This window comes from Pholcus phalangioides, unplaced genomic scaffold, assembly GCF_987345545.1.
Source record: "Pholcus phalangioides strain wild (caught in Gottingen) unplaced genomic scaffold, Ppha-v1.0 ptg000007l_1, whole genome shotgun sequence".
NCBI lineage: Eukaryota > Metazoa > Arthropoda > Arachnida > Araneae > Pholcidae > Pholcus > Pholcus phalangioides.
Genome location: NW_028301600.1, coordinates 21605775 through 21626315, shown reverse-complemented (window position 1 = coordinate 21626315; position 20541 = coordinate 21605775). Strand labels below are relative to the sequence as shown.

Below are 20541 nucleotides of genomic sequence, written 5' to 3'. Positions count from 1 at the left end.
CAAGACTCAAATTTTGTAAGCAAAACACGTGAATGACAATGGCTGAGTGTCGCCAAAAAAAAAAAATTTCCAATAAAGGAAAAAACCGCGAATACGGGGGGGGGGGGGGACGACTGTAATTCTTAATGTCAAACAAAAAATACGCAATAAACCGAAAAAAACACAAATAAGAGTCAATTTTTCCGAACTCTCTGTAACACAAAATGGCAAAGCTATATAAGAAGCGCTTCTCCATGAAACAATTGAGCCAACTTTTATTTTATTTTTAGTGGACCAAATGTCAAATTATAATTTTTCATTAAATTTTTATATATATATATATCTCCTCTCTCTCTCTCTCTCTCTCTCTCTCTCTCTCTCTCTCTCTCTCTCTCTCTATATATATATATATATATATATATATATATATATATATATATATATATATATATATATATATTATTATTATTATTATTATTATGGTTTTAATTTTATTGTAGACTTACAATTGACACAGATTCCATATGATTTCTGTATTGCCTACCTATTCATATCTGCCATTTGCATAGTGTATTTTTGAATATTTACATTAATTGATTAAAAAATAGACATCACTCTTAGTATTATTACTACTTTCTGATTTATATATTGATCACTCTTTGATTACATTTATTTATTGCATTGATTAAATTTTATCACTGATTTTTACATTTAATACAGTTTTCATTTAATTTTTGCTGCATACGTATTACTATTGAAATTGTCTGTGACACAGCTGATTACTTAATTCTGACCATGTTTTTTTGTTATGGTAGGAGGTTTCTTGTTCTTAACCTTGGAAACAACACCCATGGTGCCAAAACATGTCAGTGTTTCCGAAATTTATTTATATATTGCCTAAATATATTGTAATTTTTCACTCTTTTCATGAGACTTGACAAGTTTTGCAATGCCAAAACTAATCTAATGTCTTTCAGGGGAGAAAACTGAGAAGGTAATTTTGAATTGAACCAGTGCAACTGTGACAAGCTATTTACAGATAACATAAGAAAGAACTCAATGTCAAAATTACAATCATTACACAAAACAAAATACAAAAAAATGAGCTTTTAAGACTATGTACCGATTTAATATTTTATTTAAATAATCAAGATATGATCTAAATTTACTCACAATATGCAAGGAAGTCAGTAAACGATGAACATCAACCATATCTGCTAATATAAGTAGATGAGTTACAGCTGAAAGTAAACTTCTAGCAGCTCTGACCATGTTCAATCTGCTAATAGAAGATAAAGGATCCTCAGCAAATTCTTTAGCACAACATGCCATGTGTTCACCTAAAAAAAACAAAAGTGTTCAGACACACAAACTACTGAACACTGGGGTCTTCAATGCATGGCTCACCAAGCTTTTTGATAACATGTGTAAATATATAATGAAGTGGCCTGGTGGCCTCGTTAAAATGTGAAATGTAGCCCACAGTGTGTCAGCAGTTGAAGACCCTGGCAAATCAAAAAAAAAAAAAATACAGAAAATGACATACCAAAGGAAAAACTTTTTAAGAGAGAACATAAAAAAAAGATTTCAAAATGAACCAAAGCAAAAAGTTTTTTTTATTCCAACAAACTTCACTCTCTGTTGGAATAAATTTATTACCAAACTTTCATTCATTGTTTGAGTATTCTTTCACACATTCCAACTTTCAAATTGTTTTACGAAAAAATGGGATGTATATAAAATACAAGAAATAATAAATTTAAAAATAAATAAAAATAAGTAAAATTATTTTACAGAACCACATAACATGAATACACATTCATATTTTTCTCTAACAAGCAGAGTAGAAACAATGTGAATACCATTATTTTTTTTATCATAGTTATATTTTTTCAGTGCATCACAATTATTGTTCTTATTAAACTTCACACTAAGAATGGGAAAAAATTATGTTATGGCCTCACATTGAAAGAGACCAAGGATTGATTACAGAGCTCATCGACTGTGTGGGGTTCATCCATTTAAGAAAAAAGAGTAAGCTCTTTGCTGTTCTAAAGACACATGCACAATACCTATATCTCTTCGCTCATCAACACCCCTTACTTTATGACCCTTTCCCTGGGAGAATTGTGTAATACCATAGGATACTTTCTTACTTTCTCTTCTCTCTCCTCCAACCTTAACACATAAAAACTTATCCCCTTTGACCTTTTCCTCTTACCACCTAAAAATTAATGAGAAATGAAGTTTTATGATGCTCAATTTGTGCATGTGAATCTCTTCCCTGGAAATATTTTTGTTGTTTACAACTGACCCCTTCTTCTTTTCTCTTTTTTCAAGTTTTTTTTGTACAAACTACCCACGGAAAATGTTCCTCCCCAATGCATGAGACCAATTACATTGTCAAGAGGAATTTGACTAATAGACATATCAATTATTGTAATAATACAAATTTATAATGAGGAGAAAACGTAATTCTCATCACCCAATAGGAGGATCTTTTTTTCAAACCAAACTACCAATAGAAAAAGGGGTTTATTTATTTATTAACATTCACAATAGGCTGGTCGCACTTACACTGCGAAGAAGAAAAAAAGAAAAGAAAAACAACGATAAAAATCAAAAGAAAAGTGAATGTACATGGAGAGCATAGGCGCAAACTTATTGAAAATGTTGGGGGGGGGGGGGGCTCGGGCTGAATTCAATGAAACTGCGTTTACATAACGTGTTGTATAAGTGGGAAAATCGTAAAACTGGAATTATTTTTTTCAAAAATGAAACCCTACCTTCCCTTCCACAGATGTTTCCCAAAAAAAAATTTTTTTTTTTAATTCAGTGGCTTTGATTCAAACTTATGCTTGAGAAGAAATATTATCCACAAAATGGAATCATTCAAAATTAATACAGTAGAACCTCATTCATCCAAACATTAATTTTCTGAACAACTCTGTCAACTGAACACCTTTTCAACCTAACTAATTTTCAGTTTTCTATAGTCAATGATGCTCAACAGCTGATATTTTCTTGGAACTTGAGAATTCTCTCATCTCAACTCAATAGATTCATTTAATATTGTACAATAATTCACTTCCAAACAATTGTACATACTGTACCTGTGAACTATAGACGTAAGTAGGGGCAGATCCGGGTACAGTGTATGTAGTTATAAATGATTGATAAACAAACAAATGTGTAAATAGATGTAGATTTAGAGCTGTCTTTTTTTTTTTGTCTGACAAATTCTTAAATTCAATTTATTCCTTTGCGTTATCAAAAATTGGTTTCGAAATAGATTTTCCGAACTCCCTTTGGTCCTGATGTGTTTGGATAATAAATGAGATCAGGTTGAAATTTTCGAGAATCTGCTTGGTAGGACCTCAGAAAAATCACTTGGCCTGGAGGAGCATGATGCTCTTAAGATGGCCCTGAGTATAGTAATATGTGTACAGCACAAATATTAGAAAAATATAGTCTATATCAAATTGGTTACTACTGTATTATAGTTCTACGAGGTTATCATATACAAGGTACTACTGTATTATTTAAATTACTAAAAATACAGTACTCAAACTGTGACACAACATTATCGTTGCTAAAGTGAAGCACTCTTGCGTTATTCATTTCAAGATTTAAAAGGGGAAAAAAAAAGTGTTATTTACACCTTTTAAAAGGTCTTATGCTTGTTTGTTTTGCTTTTGGTTTCTATATCTGAGGAAAAAGCAAATGATGCATTGTTTTGAAAGATTTTTTCTTAACTAAAGAACTGATTGTGTACATCAGCGGTTGTCAAGCTTATTTTGACTCGCTGAGTCCTTTCTGGTCTATAATTTCTATGGCGGAACCCCGGAAGCCTTTTTTTTATTCATTCATGGAAGTTTCCGATTTATTTTTATTTAAAATTATTTATAGTTTCTTTTTTTCAAATTTACTGGGTTTTTCTTGGGTGGCTGTGGAGCCCCCAGAGGATGCACACAGAGCCCCAAGGGCTCAGCGGAGCACCAGTTGAGAACCATTGGTGTACATGTTTGCAATCAGCATATCTGTATCCAACCATACTCTTTTGATATGCTTTCCTACTCTCCAGGAATAACATGGATGTTGAAAAAAAATCTAAAATGGCATATGGTCACATTTCGAAAAATTAAAATCAGTTTCTTTGGGGATTTTCACTTCTGCTGAATTCTGAGAAACAGGCTATAAATATAAAGTCAGAGTGTTTTGTAGATGTTCACTCTAAAATAGCCATAGCCAGCTCAATAATTATTTCAGTATTTGTCAAAAGCCATTGAACCAGTCCAAGGCCGTAATGAAGGAAATAGGAGACTTTTGGCGTCTATTATCCATCACACCAAACACCAACTCTGGCCATATCGCTATATTGCAATTTACTGCCATTAATGAGATGGGTTGGAAATGAAGGCAAGGCGTTGTCTATCGGTGGTTGTCTAAAGCTTGTTAAGGAAAATATCTTATCTATATCCTCCCTCGAGTTTGAACCTGGGATCGTGACAACCTTCACGGTGGTAGACATGCATCTTACCACCATGCCACTCAGGCGGAGCAGAATGCTGATTCAATATGTTGTGTTGTCTATGATACATAAAAAGCTGATTGTCACAGATTTTATACAGGTACATCAGACTTTCATAACTGAAATATCAAGAGACAAAAATAACATTATCTCATAAGGAAAAGAAAATAACTTTGTGGATTCTTGAATTGAATAATGGTAATGAACACCTTTCAAGTGAAACAGAACAAAAAGTATAGTTTTCCTCTGAAAATAAGGCCTAACCAGAAAATATAAGCCCTAGCTTGATTTTTCAAAATGCTCATAATACAAGCCTGACCCCGAAAATTGGCCTGTTTAAATCATCAGCCAGATGAAGGTATTCTGTTGGTTTGTTGCTATACATGACAGATTGTCTTGTATAAAGTGATATTAATATACAATAATGTTATTGACATTTGTATTTAATGATAATTCAAGTTATTCTGTAGTTTTAAGTTCCCAAAAATTGCTAAGTTGGACAAGTGGGAAAACACCTCCAGAGTAATGAATCCTCAGAATGACTATTACCTCCTCCTCTTAACCAGATCATTTTTTAATTATTATTGCTCCTTTAAAAATATTTCAGAATTTAATTTAATGAAGCAGGGGATATTCTTGTAAGGAATTCAAGAAAAAGGGATGCATGCGACTTTAGCTCCTGAAAGTTTGGGTTCAATTTAAAAAAAACTATGGAGTTCTGGTTACATAGCCATAAGTTTTATTTTTGATGGATCAGGACACTTTTGGATACATTTTCTTCAGGGTTTGAAAAATTTGGAGAAAAAAAATTGAGACACCATCCTGATTTCTCAGAATTTTCATTATCCAAATTCATTCATTTTACCACAATCTTCTTGCTACAGTTTTGCATACAACTCAAGGTGCAGATACAATTATGCAGAAGTGGGTGTGTTTGTGTGTGAACAATTATTCCCTTATTGTACGGTCAATTTTATTGATCAATTCCATAGTTTAACATGCACCAAAAAATGAATATTTAGACATAAGATGTACACATAAAGGATGTGCATACATTTTTAAGTTACATATTCTGAGGTTGTGGAAAAAGGAAATTTGTAACAGTCAAGCTGTTGACAAGGATATACAGTAATACTTTTATTCACAAGACACGTGAAGTTTAAGTTGTATTGAGAGACAAAGACATTCTCGAGGAGTTTTATTTTAACCTTCATGACCATAGGCAGAGATAGACTTGGAAGTCTGGGGGGCACGATGATTATGTCAATTCATATATACATTAGATCAGTCGACTCCACCTTTGACGCTGGGGGGGGGGGGGCATATCTCTACCTATGTTCATGATAAAGGGTTGTCAGTTTCGCATGTTAACATGTACAGTTGTTCTGTATTAATGTAGAATAAAGGAATTTTCAGTGTTCGCCGCTCCATATACACTACACCAACCATCACAAATTCAATTTCCCTTTCATTTTGCCCAAAAAAAAAACCCACCTGGGCTGTAAGTGAACAATTATTCCCTTATTGTATGGTCAATTTTATTAATCAAATACATAGTTTAACATGCACCAAAAATTTATATTTAGACATAATGTAAGATGTACACATAGAGGATGTACATACATGTTTAAATTAGTTATTTTGAGGTTGTGGAAAAAGGAAATTTAGTTTTCCCCATTTTATTTTGTCCAAAAAACCCGGGTTTTTTACAATTCTGCTTTAAACGGCAGTATTGAAAATTTAGTATTTAGTGCCAGTTGGTTGTCCCTTGACTGCAAAAGAGACAGTGAAGATTAGCAGTACCTTGGTAAGTCTCATTTATTTGTGTGTGTGTGTGACATTTCATATATATGTATTTCCCATTACGACAATCTATTCTTTTTTATTTGTGAAACTTTTTTTTATTAATTGATTAATTTAGTGTCAATTTAAATTTCATTCATACACAATTAAGTATCAGTTCAATTTGTTTAATTTTAATTATGTCTGGATAATTATATATTTTTTAATCCTAAGAAATTGATTAAAAACTTATATTATGGTAGACAAAGCCTAAGAATGTTCAATTATTGTCTGATTCATTGATTCTGAATATATTAAAAAGAATTAACCATTCACAAAAATTGAAACCCATCTTTGCATCCACAGATTGTTTCAAATTTAGTTTCTTTCCTCGAACAATAACCGACTGGAACAACCTCCCCCCAAACATTATTGATTGTGAAACAATTTCAGATTTTCTTTGTGACATCAATCATCTCTGTCTAACTTCCTCACCGTATTCCCTTGTATAGGCTGGGCCAACCAATATTGAATAAATAAATAAATAATAAGAAATAAAATAGAATCTACATTGCGCCAAAACGCCAATGTATCTTGAGTATTTAATTGTGTTTGTGCGTTTTTTATTTTAAATTTAAAATAAATGTCATGATCCAGCCTAGCAACATTTGCACCCGATCAAATCTCAGACATCTATATAAGGAACAACTCGACTGGATCAGATGCACAATGCTTTTCTCACTGTCACAGCTCACAGAGACCCATGCATTATTAACACATTCGTCCTGTTCATTGACACTGTTAGCCAAGATGCCTGCCACAGATGTGAACGAAAAAACACCAGGAAGTAAATTTCTTGGATTAACAATCAGGAAACTACCTTTATTTCATTGAATGCCCATAATGAAAAGTTGAGGCAATATTTGGACTATTTTTTGACAGAAAAACATTTGGAAATGAAGTGATCATGGCAAAAGTCTCTGATGCATTTTTTTCAGGCTAGAAAGCCAGATTTCTATAAAATTGGTCTAGATGGAAGAAACATTGTATGATTGATGCAGTTTTGATCAGTTTATGCAGAGTTATTATGTATATTATTTCATAAAATTTCATTAAAAAATCTGACACTACCCAATTTATTTTACCAGAGTATGACTCATATTTCAATTCACCTTCAATTACTCTTTTTTTTCCTGAAAAATGACCCCAAGCAAATGTTTAATACAATAAGCTACATAAGGAACAGTACATAGCATTAACACTGTTGTTCCAAAGAACTGGAATTCTGGTGTGGAATCACTTTCCAGGTAAAAGAGTTTCACCAGCAAAGCATATTATCTCGTAAATTTAGTATCATATTCATCAGTAAAGAACTATGAAATTATAACTATTTTTTAGGGCACCAACTGAAGGGTAGGGGCAATTTTTTTTATCATCAAAATATCATTCACTTACACTTGAAAAATGTCCAAAACTGGCCCTGGGTCCCTAGACAGAAGTCCAGCGCTGACTGCAGATTGTGCACATGTATCACATTTCAACTCATCTTTGAAATGTTTTTTGTAAACAAGGTTATAGCAAGACATACATTGCCATTTGGTTTGTGGCTCTTTTGCTCTTGGGTTTTCACATATCCACAGTGGGGGGGGGGGGGCAATCTGAAGCTAAACCATTTTGTCACTGCCGTTGTAGTGAATGAACCCGAGGATAGATGGTGGATAAGACAATTTTGTGAGTAAATTACAAATAAGCAAAATTCCATTCTTGTTGGTGAAATAGAAGACATTTAAATAAACCTGAGGTGTGTATATCTATAAAATGACAAATATATAAGTTACTAATGTAACTTATATTTGTCAACATACAACTTGTGTAAATACATATGTTTACCTCATATTTACAAATATAAGTTACATAAGTATAATCATTTACATTTGCATTTTAATAATAACACCTACTATTAAAATATATACCTGTTTTTTTCACTTCATCTACTGCAGCCATCATTTCATGATTTATATCTGGATTTTCACTAGCTATTGCTTCACCATTTTGAACAAAATTTTCCACCGCTTTTTGAACAGCAATGGCTAAAACTCTTCCTTTCATAGATTTTCCCTTCGGCAACTTAGATGGAGATTTTGTATTCATGAGAGTAGTCACCTTTAAAATGCAAAAAAGATAATAGTAATCTTAATGATCATAACAAAATTATGTGAAATTTTAATATAAAAGCCGTTTAGCACTTTCTGACTGAAAATTGCAGACAAATGTATCGCTCCAAGGATGATGCCACTCTCTGCTATCCATACAAAGGTTTTTAACAGCTGGCTGATGCGAAGATATATTTTGGAAAGAGAGAAAATTCAACTGCCCCTGCGGGGGAATCGAACCCACATGCTTTCACTTTCTGAGTGAATGCCCTAGACTACTAGACTACAGAGGAAATGAATATCTCGATCTCTCTATGGAGTTCGTATGCAATGAACAAGACCGTACAGTCCTTCATTTACATTGACATTTATTTTGTTAGAATGCCCCATATACAAAATGACCAGGGTTGGCGCCAGGCATGAGGCTGCCGCCTTTGGCTGCATGATTACAAGAGCAGCATTTTTTTTAAACATTTATTATGATGATATTTTCACTCTTGCGAATTTTTGCAAATCAAAATAATTTTGAAGGGGAAAGCACGAGTGAATAAATAAGTGCACGTAAATCAATACTTCGCAGTGCTGAAATGCTATTCAACTCTTTACTATTCAATACTTAATTCATCTCAATATACCCCCTCTCTTGCATTTTCAGAAAGTGTCATCTATCTCTAGAGAAGCTGATTCCTGAAAAAAATTAGGTTCCTTTTTTTTGTTAAGGATATTTTCACTCTTTATCAACATTTTTTCAATTGAATCCTTTCTTTAGATGAATCACCCAGCATAAGTTAATTGAGTGGGATTCCATGTCCATCTTCCAACAACTGCCTCTTTCAGCCAACACCATACTAGAAGTCTCTCTAGTGTGGTGCTGCTTTGGCTCCAGAATGTTCTGACTGCCCATTTCTTTATATATACCTATATCTGTTCTCTATATCAGGATTTTCCAACTAGTTTCTCACAGAACCCTTGATGATAATAAAGCTGCTCTACAGAACTCAAACAAATTTTTGAATATTTAATCCCAAGAAAAGTGTGTCGCTACTGCAGTCCCAACAACATCATAGCCCCAGGGCAAAATGAAAGAGGATCTAGGCAGCACCTCTTAATTTACATATAGGATGCCCCACCAAAGATCTCTGTCTTGAGGAGCCTAGCTCACAGATTGGGGGGGGGGGGAGGGCATGATGAGCACGAGTTACTCACGATTAAAAAGGAAAAATTTCATTCTTACATGAAACGTGCCCTTTAACTTTTTTCCCCAAATAGGGGACACATTGCCTATTATTTCACCTGCACAGACTAATTCTCTGCTCACAGGATTTAGATATCTGTGCGGAATGACAAAATAATATGTAACCTTATACAATATGGAGGATTTTTTCTGTGCAGCAAAACTATGTACACAGAAGCATTCTTGGTCATTCTCAGACTTTAAACATCCATATTTTGTAAAATTTTTCACCATGAAAAAATGATGCCTTTCTTAGACACTTTTGTCCGTAACCAATAAACGGATAAAATAAAATTTCATTTGCAAAAATATGCCTCCTAGAAAATATTGAAAACAATTATACAGTATAATATTGTATTACATGTGAGAAAGACATCAATGAACTAGAACCCCTTGCGCCACCTATCAAATAAAACGGTTACAATTCTTCAGTTAAAATTAGCAACAGGACTTTGATTGATGTGCCGTATAAAAAAACTATATGGCATAATATTAGTTGATATTTTATAAGCAATAATATTAGTTAAATTATCAAGTTGGCCCTGAAATTGCAACAGTTGATATTTGTGTGAGGTAAAACAATGTTACTAAAATTAGCAAAATGCAGCCATCCTTGGCTTTTATATTGTTTTTACTATAATCATAGAAAGAGTAGGATGGATATACTTTGCGAATTTTACTAACACAGTTGTGTTGTTTTACAACACATAAATAACAACTGTTAACATTTTGAGGCAAACTTGATAATTTAACCAATATTATTGTTTATAAAATATTAACTAATATCATATGCAATCGATCCTGTCTTTCTTGAAAACTCTGTTTCTTAAAAAACTCTATATCACAAAAAATTAAAACATTCTTGTATTTATCGTACTAAATCAATGCATTTTTACCTCTCTGTCTCGAAGTAATTTTTGAAAAACTCTCTATCTGGAAGGCCAAGTCCAATGATAGTAAAAATAAAACACTGAAATTTTTTTTCTTTCGTACAAATCTGGCTACAGGGGTGAAAGAAACTGATAAAAAAAAAAAGAAGTATTCATATTACAGCCCATTGTGTTGATGGATCTTCTCAATCATAGGCGGATACTATGGTTGAAAGGGGGTGGATGGCTTGTTCAGTATAGCAAAAAGTCAGTCAACTGACAATTCAAAAAATTTCATCGAGAAAATCCTGGGTGTGAAACCAGTCATCTCAGTGATGAAGGATCAGATCTTTCACACGAATTTATACAATTCTCAGAACAAGTCTGAAGATAGAATTTCAGAACATTGAAGCATTACTGAAAAACACTTGAAGCTAGAAATTTCATTTTATGATTTTGTGATAATGGACAAGTCCACAACAAACTTGCAGCACCTTGACTGCGATACCAAAATTATTGCTGAATATATGACCTACTCAGGCATAGGCGTACACCAAATTTTTTTGAAGGGGTTTTTCAGATTTTTTTTCTTCTAAGGGGGTTTTACTTTTTTACCCTGCAAAATAAAACTACAATCTTGGCTTGTGGGGGTTAGAACCCCAAAAAACCCCCTTTGCCAATGTACTCAGGTGACGAAAATACAGCAGAAGGTGCTCCAAAGGAATTAGGGAAAAGTATCAGTGAAAAATGCAATAAACATTTTTGATTGTAGAATGTGTGGTCAAGGATGTTTTGGAGAGTGTGCAACAGCATTTCACCAAAAGTATAATATTTTTCTGATCGATTTGCTGTGTTATGCGCCATCAACAATTCGAGGGTGCACAGACACCTTAGTATTGGGTTGGAGTTTGTTTTTTATTGGTGCAAGGACCATCAACATTATGCTGCACCAAACATTGATCCAGCGGTACAATGAATTGTGGTAGAATTTGAGTTACCCAAGATGCACCATGAGAAAACCTACCACATTACAATATCCTGCACCCTGGTCACGAGCATTGGCGTACACAAGATCAGTCTTTGTTAAAGGGGACACATTGGGTTTGGGAAGCACAAGGAATCTCTCTGAGATATTTTGAGCTAGTAACCTTCAAAAAGCATTTTAAATTAACAGAAATAGATAAGGCTAACATACAATATAAAGGTATTTTCTTTTAATATTTTTAATTTTTGATTGTCTTCTGGAGGGCACATGTTCTCTCCTACATTCGCCTCTGGTCAGAAACATATGAAATCAGGGATACTTCACTAGAAAATTTTGGAGCAATGTATAAATAAAAAGGTAGGAAAAACTTATCTTTATGCCATGCAACATAACATGTAAGCAACGTAACGCGGAGAATTGCGATTTTAAAAACAATGAAATGAGGAGTGATTCTTGGATTTTCAATAAGCAAATTTCATCTTCGGATTCAGAATAAATACTAATTTATTAATTTTCATGTTTTCTCATATATAAAAGTGCACAAAAGCACATTTGTGATACTTGATTGAATAAGATTTTTCTTCAAATTAGTTTCAGTAAATTTGATGTATAATTTTTTAATGTGTTATATGATATCTATGTCCTAAATAGCTCAATTAATCCTTTGAAGGGCAGACATTTTTCCAAAACCCATAGGAAAAAAAAAGCAAACAGGTACACAAACTATGGGAGCCCCCCCACTCCTTTTCGAAGAAGAGATTTGATATATTTACTCTCATCAGAATGTTTCTATATATAGAAAATTCACATATATTTTTTAAAATCATCAACGTTACGTCGTTACCACCCCCCTCCTGGGGGGGGGTCATGACCAACACTTTGGGAACTACTGTATCGATGTGTGTATCGAACTACAGGTGAAGAAAGAAAACTCTTTTCAGATAGTCGTATCTTAAGGGTAGCAAAATATTATTCTCCTCAGATGGCATAATTTCTAGGAACAGCCCTGAAAATGACTGTGTATATCTGTATCCTGGGGTTTCAAAAGTTTTGCTGCACCAGCTACCAGATCATCAGAGCCCGGTTTTCTATAACACAGGGGTAGATTCAGAGCTATCTTAATGCATAAGCTCATTCGGGCACTGCCTTTGTGATATAATGATTATAAAGATTAGATAAAAGGATTTTCGAGACAGAGTACATAAATTGGTAGAAAGGAACTACAGTAGAACCTCATTTATCTGAACATTAATTTTCCAAACAACTTGGTCAACCGAACACCTCCCCAACCTCTCATTTTAAGTTTTCTACAGTCAATAATGCTCAACAGTTGATATTTTCTTGGAACTTGAATCCTCTTATCTCCCAACTCTAATGTACTTCCAAACAATTGTACATACTGTATCTGTGAGCTATAGATGTAAGTAGGGGAGGATCCGGGTGTAGTTTATGTAGTTATAAATGATTGACAAGCAAAAAAAAGTGAATAGGAGCAGGTTTTGTTTCCATCTTTTTTTTGTCTCACAAATTCATCTTAATTCTATGGGTGTGCGTTAATGAGAGGGAGGAATGCATCTTCTTGCCACCAAAAATTTCTTATCGAGGTTTTGCCGGGTGGTGGGGGGGGGGGGGTATCATTTGTCCAAATTTCAATTTATTCCTTTGCGTTATCAAATTAGTTTTGAAATCAATTTACCAAACTTTTCACTTTTCCGAACACCCTTCGGTCCCGATGTGTTCAGATAATCAAGGTTCTACTGTACTTGTACTTGCTTCAATGTTCACTAATGGAAAAAATTTACTGGTGTTTTACTAAAAGAAAAGGTTTTACATTTTGCATGTGTATTTGGCAGTAATTATTTAAACGCAAAATGTTTAATGCCTACAATCGCATCGGTGGGGGGAAGGAAGACAAGGTTTGACACATATTTTCGATGATGTATTCAATTACGTGGAAGTTTAAGTTTTAATCTTTATTTATTATTGTAATCTATTCATTTTAAGAATGCCTAGATTATTGAAAGATGTGTATCATGCATGTAAAATGTTTTATTTTGCCTAAATGCATAATTTTTCAAATCTGGTATGGATATAACAAAGTTTGTGTACAACGAATAGTTTTGCTGTTTTTCCTGACTGTTATAAATGGGTGTAACTGTACTTCAGTATAATTTCATACAGAAGATGATGTGTGCTTTATTATACATTTCAACATATGAACTTATTTCAACTGTACATGCTTGAATCGAACTTTAAAGATGTAAGTTTGTTACCTCTTTTATCAAAGGCTCAAGTGTCTTTTCAACTGAACGAGTACGAATTTCTAAATTTTGTGGATCCCATTTCATGTTGATAGGATGAATATTCGATGTCATCTCAAATGCTTCTGAAATATGCAAGTCATAAGAATTTAATACATGCATGTATCAACAAGTGATGTAAAAAATAAATACTAAAAATACATGTTATCAAATTTGAACTATATTAAAATAGAAACACACAGAAAGTACAGCCAAAACCAATGCATAGGTGCGTACACGTAACAGGAATGCACATTCTCAGAACATTGGTGTATAACAGAGGTATAAACACATAGGTGGATAAAAATCAATGTGCAGTCGACGTTAATTTTTTACAAACTCAGAATTCAACAATTAGTGCATAAAATTACAAGTTCATAAATAAGAAAAACATTGAAAGAAATTACACTTTGTTCTGGACCTGAGAGTGGAATAGTAAAAATGTGCCAATCATTGAAGTTGGGCTGTATTACTTTTATATTAAATTTAATTACATTTCACTTGACAGTTTATCATAGTATACTCTGGTACTGATTTCATATTCCTCTTGATTTGCTTTTGTGTTCCTTGGCATAATAACCATTTCATAATTCTATATAGGGCCTAAACATTAAAATTTTGGTCAAATAAACATTCTTCCCACATATTTATCATAAAGTTTCTTTTAGTTTGATATTACAAAATAGACATTCAGTGTTATTTAGCAGACTCCTAAGGGCATCACCAACCTTTGTTAAGGGCACATCGTAGTGAGCTAATGATATTGATGTTTGATACTTTGAAGTGTTCTTTGTTAGACTATTCTTGGGAGTTATGAATAGAAGTTGACTAGGGCAAGGGAGCTGTGGGGCCCAAAGCAAAATATGCTGAAAACTGTGATGTACGAACAATCAGTGCTGTTGCAGAATAACCTTGGTACGAATATTAAGCAAATAACTCTTCTACGTAGCATAAGCGGAGATAGACTTGAAAGTCTGTGGGACATGATGACGATGATGTCAATTCATATAAACGCAAATACATTAGATCAGTAGGGTTTACCTTTCTACGCAGCGGGGTGGAGATACCGGGGGGGGGGGGGCTGTATCTCCGCCAATGCTGCGTAGAAAACAGTATTATGAGAATTTTTTTACTGCACAACATTTCCAGTCAACTGTGAGCTTGTTGCAGAATGTAAAACATTCTGCTTTCAGGGCTCTGGGTGACATATAAATAAGGGGAAACAGGCAAGTCCAGAGCCCCAGACACCAGACCAGGAAAGGGTCCTGAATTCATCCTTTGCCTTTCTTCACACGCTTGTTCATCATTACAAGCAGGGGCGGCTTAAGCGAGGGTGCAAGGGGTGTGGTGCACCCATGAGGAAGGTTGTAAGGGGTGGCAGCATAGACTTTAGTTAAGACCCCAAAATTTAACAAAGTAAAAATTCACATGACATCACGCTTTTGAGTCATACCTTGACAACGAAAATGCTCAGAAACCTTGAGAAAATAGACAGGGCCTTTGACCGTAATACCAGAAACAAGAATGTAAGCTATTGGGGCGGCTGGAGACAAAGATGTTTCGGATAATTTGAAGTTCAATTAAGATATGTGCAAAATGTCTCTTTCCTCAAATTTCCAGCAAATTCTCTCTTAACTTTCTCCACCATTTCCTTATTCTGTGGTTTATTGATCTTTCACAGAATACAACGCTTAGTCAACTTGAAAAATTGCAATCAACAAAACTTTTTTTTGCGGCTTCAAGCTAGAGGCAATGGTTTTGTTACCAGTTGAACACACACACTTTGGTCTTTCTGTGGGCTGCTTTACTGAATCTTAGATAACTTTATTAGCACTTGCCAATGGCAATGTCAGATGCATATGTTACTACTTAAGAAATATAAAAGTGTATGTGCAGTAATCAGCTTCCCTACAGATGGAATTTTTAAAAGCTAGGGTAATATAATCCCAGTCACTTGTCTGGTGAAAATATTTTGGAGATTCGTGCCTTTCTTGCATCACTGTTTATTTATTTTGGAATATCAGGGTAACTTCGCAACATTTTTCATGTCCAAATGAGATTCATATGCTGGTTAAACTCTATAAAGGAAAAATTATGGTTTACTTACGAAGCAGTCAAAATATATTGAATCTTCTCATCAAAAGGACGAAAATGAATATAGAAACACCAGAGGTTTCTATTATTTGCAAAAGCTACGGACATGTTAGAAGAAAATGCAGCTGCTAAAGTTTAGAAATCGCATTTTTCATCCTCTAAATCAACCTGAATATTTCGTATAAGATGTTTAAGAAAGCATCCATAAAAAAACAAATGAAAATTACACAAATTTACAAATAAATAATTTTTGTAATCATTTATATTTAATACAAATACCAACTGGAGGAAATTGGTATAGCAATAGCATTCAATACATTTCGATATAATTACTAAATGTGTTTGGTGAAAGTACAGTTATATCTTACATAAATGAATTGGATAATGGACACTTTTTTGCTGCCCCCTCGAGCAAATTAATTATTCTCAAATATTTGTGGCAGTCGAAATTTAATGTATTTCATTTAAAGATTTTTTTTATAAAATGAAATTCTCAAAGCACGATCAAGTTGCTTTAATTTGAGATATTTATTCATTTTTACAGCCCTTGTGTTTACGGAAATGACAAGATTGAAATTTTGTGTAACCGATTTGTTCCAAACTATTCACTCTCAGAATCTGATTATCGAACATAATTCGTTTTACGTATAACGTAAGTTTACGGCGTACGTACTTATTACGTGAATACAAATATGAACGTGATTTTTTGTCTTTTCAATTTAAAGGGTTCTCATTGTAAACACAAGACTGAAAGGACGCCGTTGCCAAGTAAAGCGAGGATCTGGTAGTGTTTGTCTTCCAACGTTCGTGACCATATAACCCTATTTGCAGCTGTGACTGGAAGCAGGGTTGTCAGATCATTGAAAATTTTCCAGCCACAATGGGGAGCATTACGGGTCTAACGAGAAAGAGAAGTTTAGTAGCTCTCTTTCTCGTTAGCCCCGGGTATAGCCACTAGAATAAGGGTCTTTATCAAGTCGCCTTAGCCCCGGGTAGAACTCCTTAATACTAGGGTGACCATACGTCCCGTATTTCCCGGGACAGTCCCGGTATTTTCTGTATTTTTGGTCGTCCCGACTTTTTCGCAAAAGTGTCCCGGTTTTTCCCGTATTTTACACAACGCTTACTTGAATTTTTATTCTTTATTGAAGTCAAAGATTGAAATTATTTTTCAACTAATAAACTATATTATGATAATTATAACTATAAATGAGAATATTTACCTCCCACATTTGTCTTGGTGAACGTTGTTTTCGTGAAATTCATTTTAATCCTCTGCAATTTGCAGTAACGCTTCATTTCCCGCCATTGTGATTTTACCGTAATTTTAACAATATTTGGCAACTTTGCCCAGTTTTGGCGTCATTTTTGGCGATAATTGGCGATGTCCCGTATTTTCCCGTATTTGGAATCCCGATGTCCCGTATTTCTCTCGAGGAAATATGGTCAGCCTACTTAATACGTATATGAAGGCGTCTTAGCCCCGGGAACATTAGCGCTGACGTCACAACCGGCAGCTATGATTCCAAACACACATGAGCGGCGTGGTGAGATTAGAAAGGAAAACTCCATAAGACGTAGGTGCAGTGCCGTCTTAAAGCATGGGCCCACCCGGGCACGGCCCGGGGGCCTCAAGAGAAGAGTGGGGTGAAATTTTCTAGGATTACCAGGTAGGGTCTCCGAAAAACCACTTGGCCCGGGGTAAGACGCCTTCATATACTTAAGGGGTTCTAGCCCGAGGGCTCATGATACTCTTAAGACGGCCCTGCGCGTAGGTGAGTCTCTGTTTAAATTATTTTTCTAAAAAAAATATGATCAAATAAAACTTGCGAGCTCTTGAAATGGAAACTGTTAAAAATATAATAATTGTTCGTCTCTAATTAGCTATGAAAGCTTTTAATTTCTCGCATGTTACATGCGTTCTATACGTGCATGCTACACTGCTTCCTTTCACGTGCGTTTAGCCTTCTCAAAAGTAACCCAAAACGTTCGGTCTCGTGCTGCCGTCTATGAGTTTAAATACGAACTAAAACTTTTGCTTCACGCCCCCGTCTTTGGGATCAGAAGTGTGTGTGTGTGGGGGGGGGGGGGGAACAGGGAGTCCGTGCTCCCTCCAAGATGATGAAAAATTGAAAATATTTTTGCAGAAAAAAAAAATTCGAGAGAAAATCATGTCAATTCAAACAATTTGTGTCAATTTGAAATGCTTCTTGAAGATGAGCAACAAAATTTCTGTGTATGAAAATTCTTGCACCCCGACATTAAAAGAATGAGACTATTTCGACTTCTTTTCTGACTTTCTTTCGAATTTGTGAAGCTCACGAAGGAAATTTTGGGAACAAGAAGGTAGACGCCGCGGCTAAACAGGCTACCAAGAAAGAGAGCATCGACTGCCACCTTCCTTACCCAGCATCGTGGGTTAAGAATAAATCCACACAATTGATGATCAAGAAATGGCAGCAGAAATGGGACAGCGAAACCAAAACCGGTAGGAAAATTCACCAGATAATTCCAAGGCTGAAGCTAAAAAACAAGCACTGGACGAGGGGAATGGTACTGTACTTTACGGAACACGGCCCTTTCCCCTCCTACCTCAAGAGATTCATACTGAGAGGAAGTGACAAATGCAAGTGTGAGCAAACGGGAACGCCGATCCACTACGCCACGAGATTCCCGCTCACAGTGAAACTGCACTTCGGGGCGCCAGCAGAGCCCAACATTCCACTATGGAGAGTGGAGCTCCTGAAGAGACCGGAGAGAACACAAAAAATCGCAAGACTGATGAATCTAATTGAAACAAACGAGGACGACTTCATTCCAAAACAAGCGTTACCACAACCGAGAAGGCGGCGCAGGGCTGCCTCCACATAGGATGACTCGTCAAACCCTGAGGATTAAAGACTCCTGGCCGCTACACCGTGGTGTTCCGCCCAACGTTGTGCCCCGTTGCGGTGCACAAAGCGAACGACTTTTGCGCTCGAGGGCGCATATATATACACTAGTGTAAGAAATTAAGAGAATTTGCAGACTTGGTCGATTATCTCTAGAACTACTGTACCGATTTTAATGAAATTTGATATGTACATACATTGATACAATACAAAACAAATAACCATTCAATAATTGTAATACACACGCATGATCGTGCGTAACACTCGTTGGAGTCGGAAGGTATGAAATAGCGGTTGCAGAATAAACAAAAAAATGGGTTAATAGGGGGTATGGTCCCCTCTTACAGATATACGGGTCTCGCAGCGTGATTTTATACTTGAAATAAGGCAGTTTATCATTTCCTGTGGCAATTGGTCCCACTCGTTCAGCAACGCTGTTTTCATTCTCTGGATGGTTCCCGGAGGGGGGTTGCGAGTTGCAATTGCCCTCCCCAGAGCGTCCCAGACATGCGCTATAGGGTTAAAGTCTGGAGATCTGGCTTACCAATCCATCCGGCGAATATGCTCACTCTCTAGAAAATCGTCGAGCAGAATAGCTCTATGTGGCCTCGCGTTATCGTCCATTAACATGAACTCAGGGCCAACTGCACCCCTGAAAAGGCGAACATGGGGCTCCAAGACCTCATCCCTATACCTCACACCAGTCACAGTGCCTCTTTCAAAGATATGGAGAGGTGTGCGGCCATCCAACATGATGCCTGCCCAGACCATTAAACCTCCTCCGCCATAATGGTTGATTTCGCGGACATTGGAGGGTAGGTAGAGGGTCCCTGGTTCTCTCCATATGAACGTACGGCGAGAGTCGGTGTTTAGGCTGAACCGGGACTTATCAGTGAAGAGAGCGGTCACCCATTGATCCATACTCCAATCTCTATGCTCTCTGTACCATGATAAACGGATTCTCCTGTCCGTAGAAGTGAGCGGGACGCAAACAGCAGGTCTTCTTGCAAACAACCCTCTCTCTCATGAAGTCTTTTGGAAACAGTCACCCTTGATACACGGGTTCCTGTGGCTGCATACAAGTCACGAGAGAACTGAGAAGCTGTAGCACTCCTGTTACGCCTCGCTATAATCGACAAATGGCGATCTTCTCTGGCCGTCGTGGCTCTTGGACGACCTTGCCCAGGCTTTCTCTCGATGGATCCGGTATCCTGGAACTGTTTCCATAAGTTACACACGTCGCTGGGCGTTAAATTGAACTCTCTACAAATTTGGACTTGAGATTGGCCTGCTTCAGCCTCCCCACAATTCGCCACCTCATTCCATCATCTAAACGTTGGTGGTTACTCATTTTTACTGTTACAATTTGAAATTAACCGATTGCTGCAAAATAACACCAAGAAATTCGCCGAGGCGTGCTAGCGAACGAAATGCGTCTTAACTTACGCGCGCTTATAAAGCCTGTTTCTCTACTGGCTCCGTCTACACACACGTGTACGCTTACGTATTTGACGTACAAGATTTGCATTTTTGTCCAGAAGCAGTGGTTCAGTTCAGTTCTTTTCATGAAATTCGATAAAATATGCAAATTCTCTTAATTTATTTCACCAGTGTATATATGTTCCATAATTATGCTGTCTCGCTGCAGCAAATATTATCACGAACACCGCAATATTAATATTCTTCTCTGTGTCGCACATATCGCAACGTATTTGATTTCATG

The 20541-nt window shown here is 35.7% G+C and overlaps 1 protein-coding gene across 1 annotated transcript in view; it reads right to left on the bottom strand.

Moving 5' to 3' along the window:
- Window positions 1–16687, bottom strand: part of LOC149085061 (catenin alpha-like) — an 88791-nt gene extending 72104 nt beyond the window's left edge. The window contains exons 1-4 of the mRNA XM_089232843.1: window positions 16601–16687; window positions 13807–13919; window positions 8266–8455; window positions 1153–1319 (exon numbers count right to left, since the gene is read on the bottom strand). Coding sequence (XP_089088969.1) covers window positions 1153–1319; window positions 8266–8455; window positions 13807–13908 — 459 coding nt within the window. The 5' untranslated portion in view covers window positions 13909–13919; window positions 16601–16687. The remainder of the gene's footprint in view (window positions 1–1152; window positions 1320–8265; window positions 8456–13806; window positions 13920–16600) is intronic.
- Between the last annotated feature and the right edge of the window lie 3854 nt (window positions 16688–20541).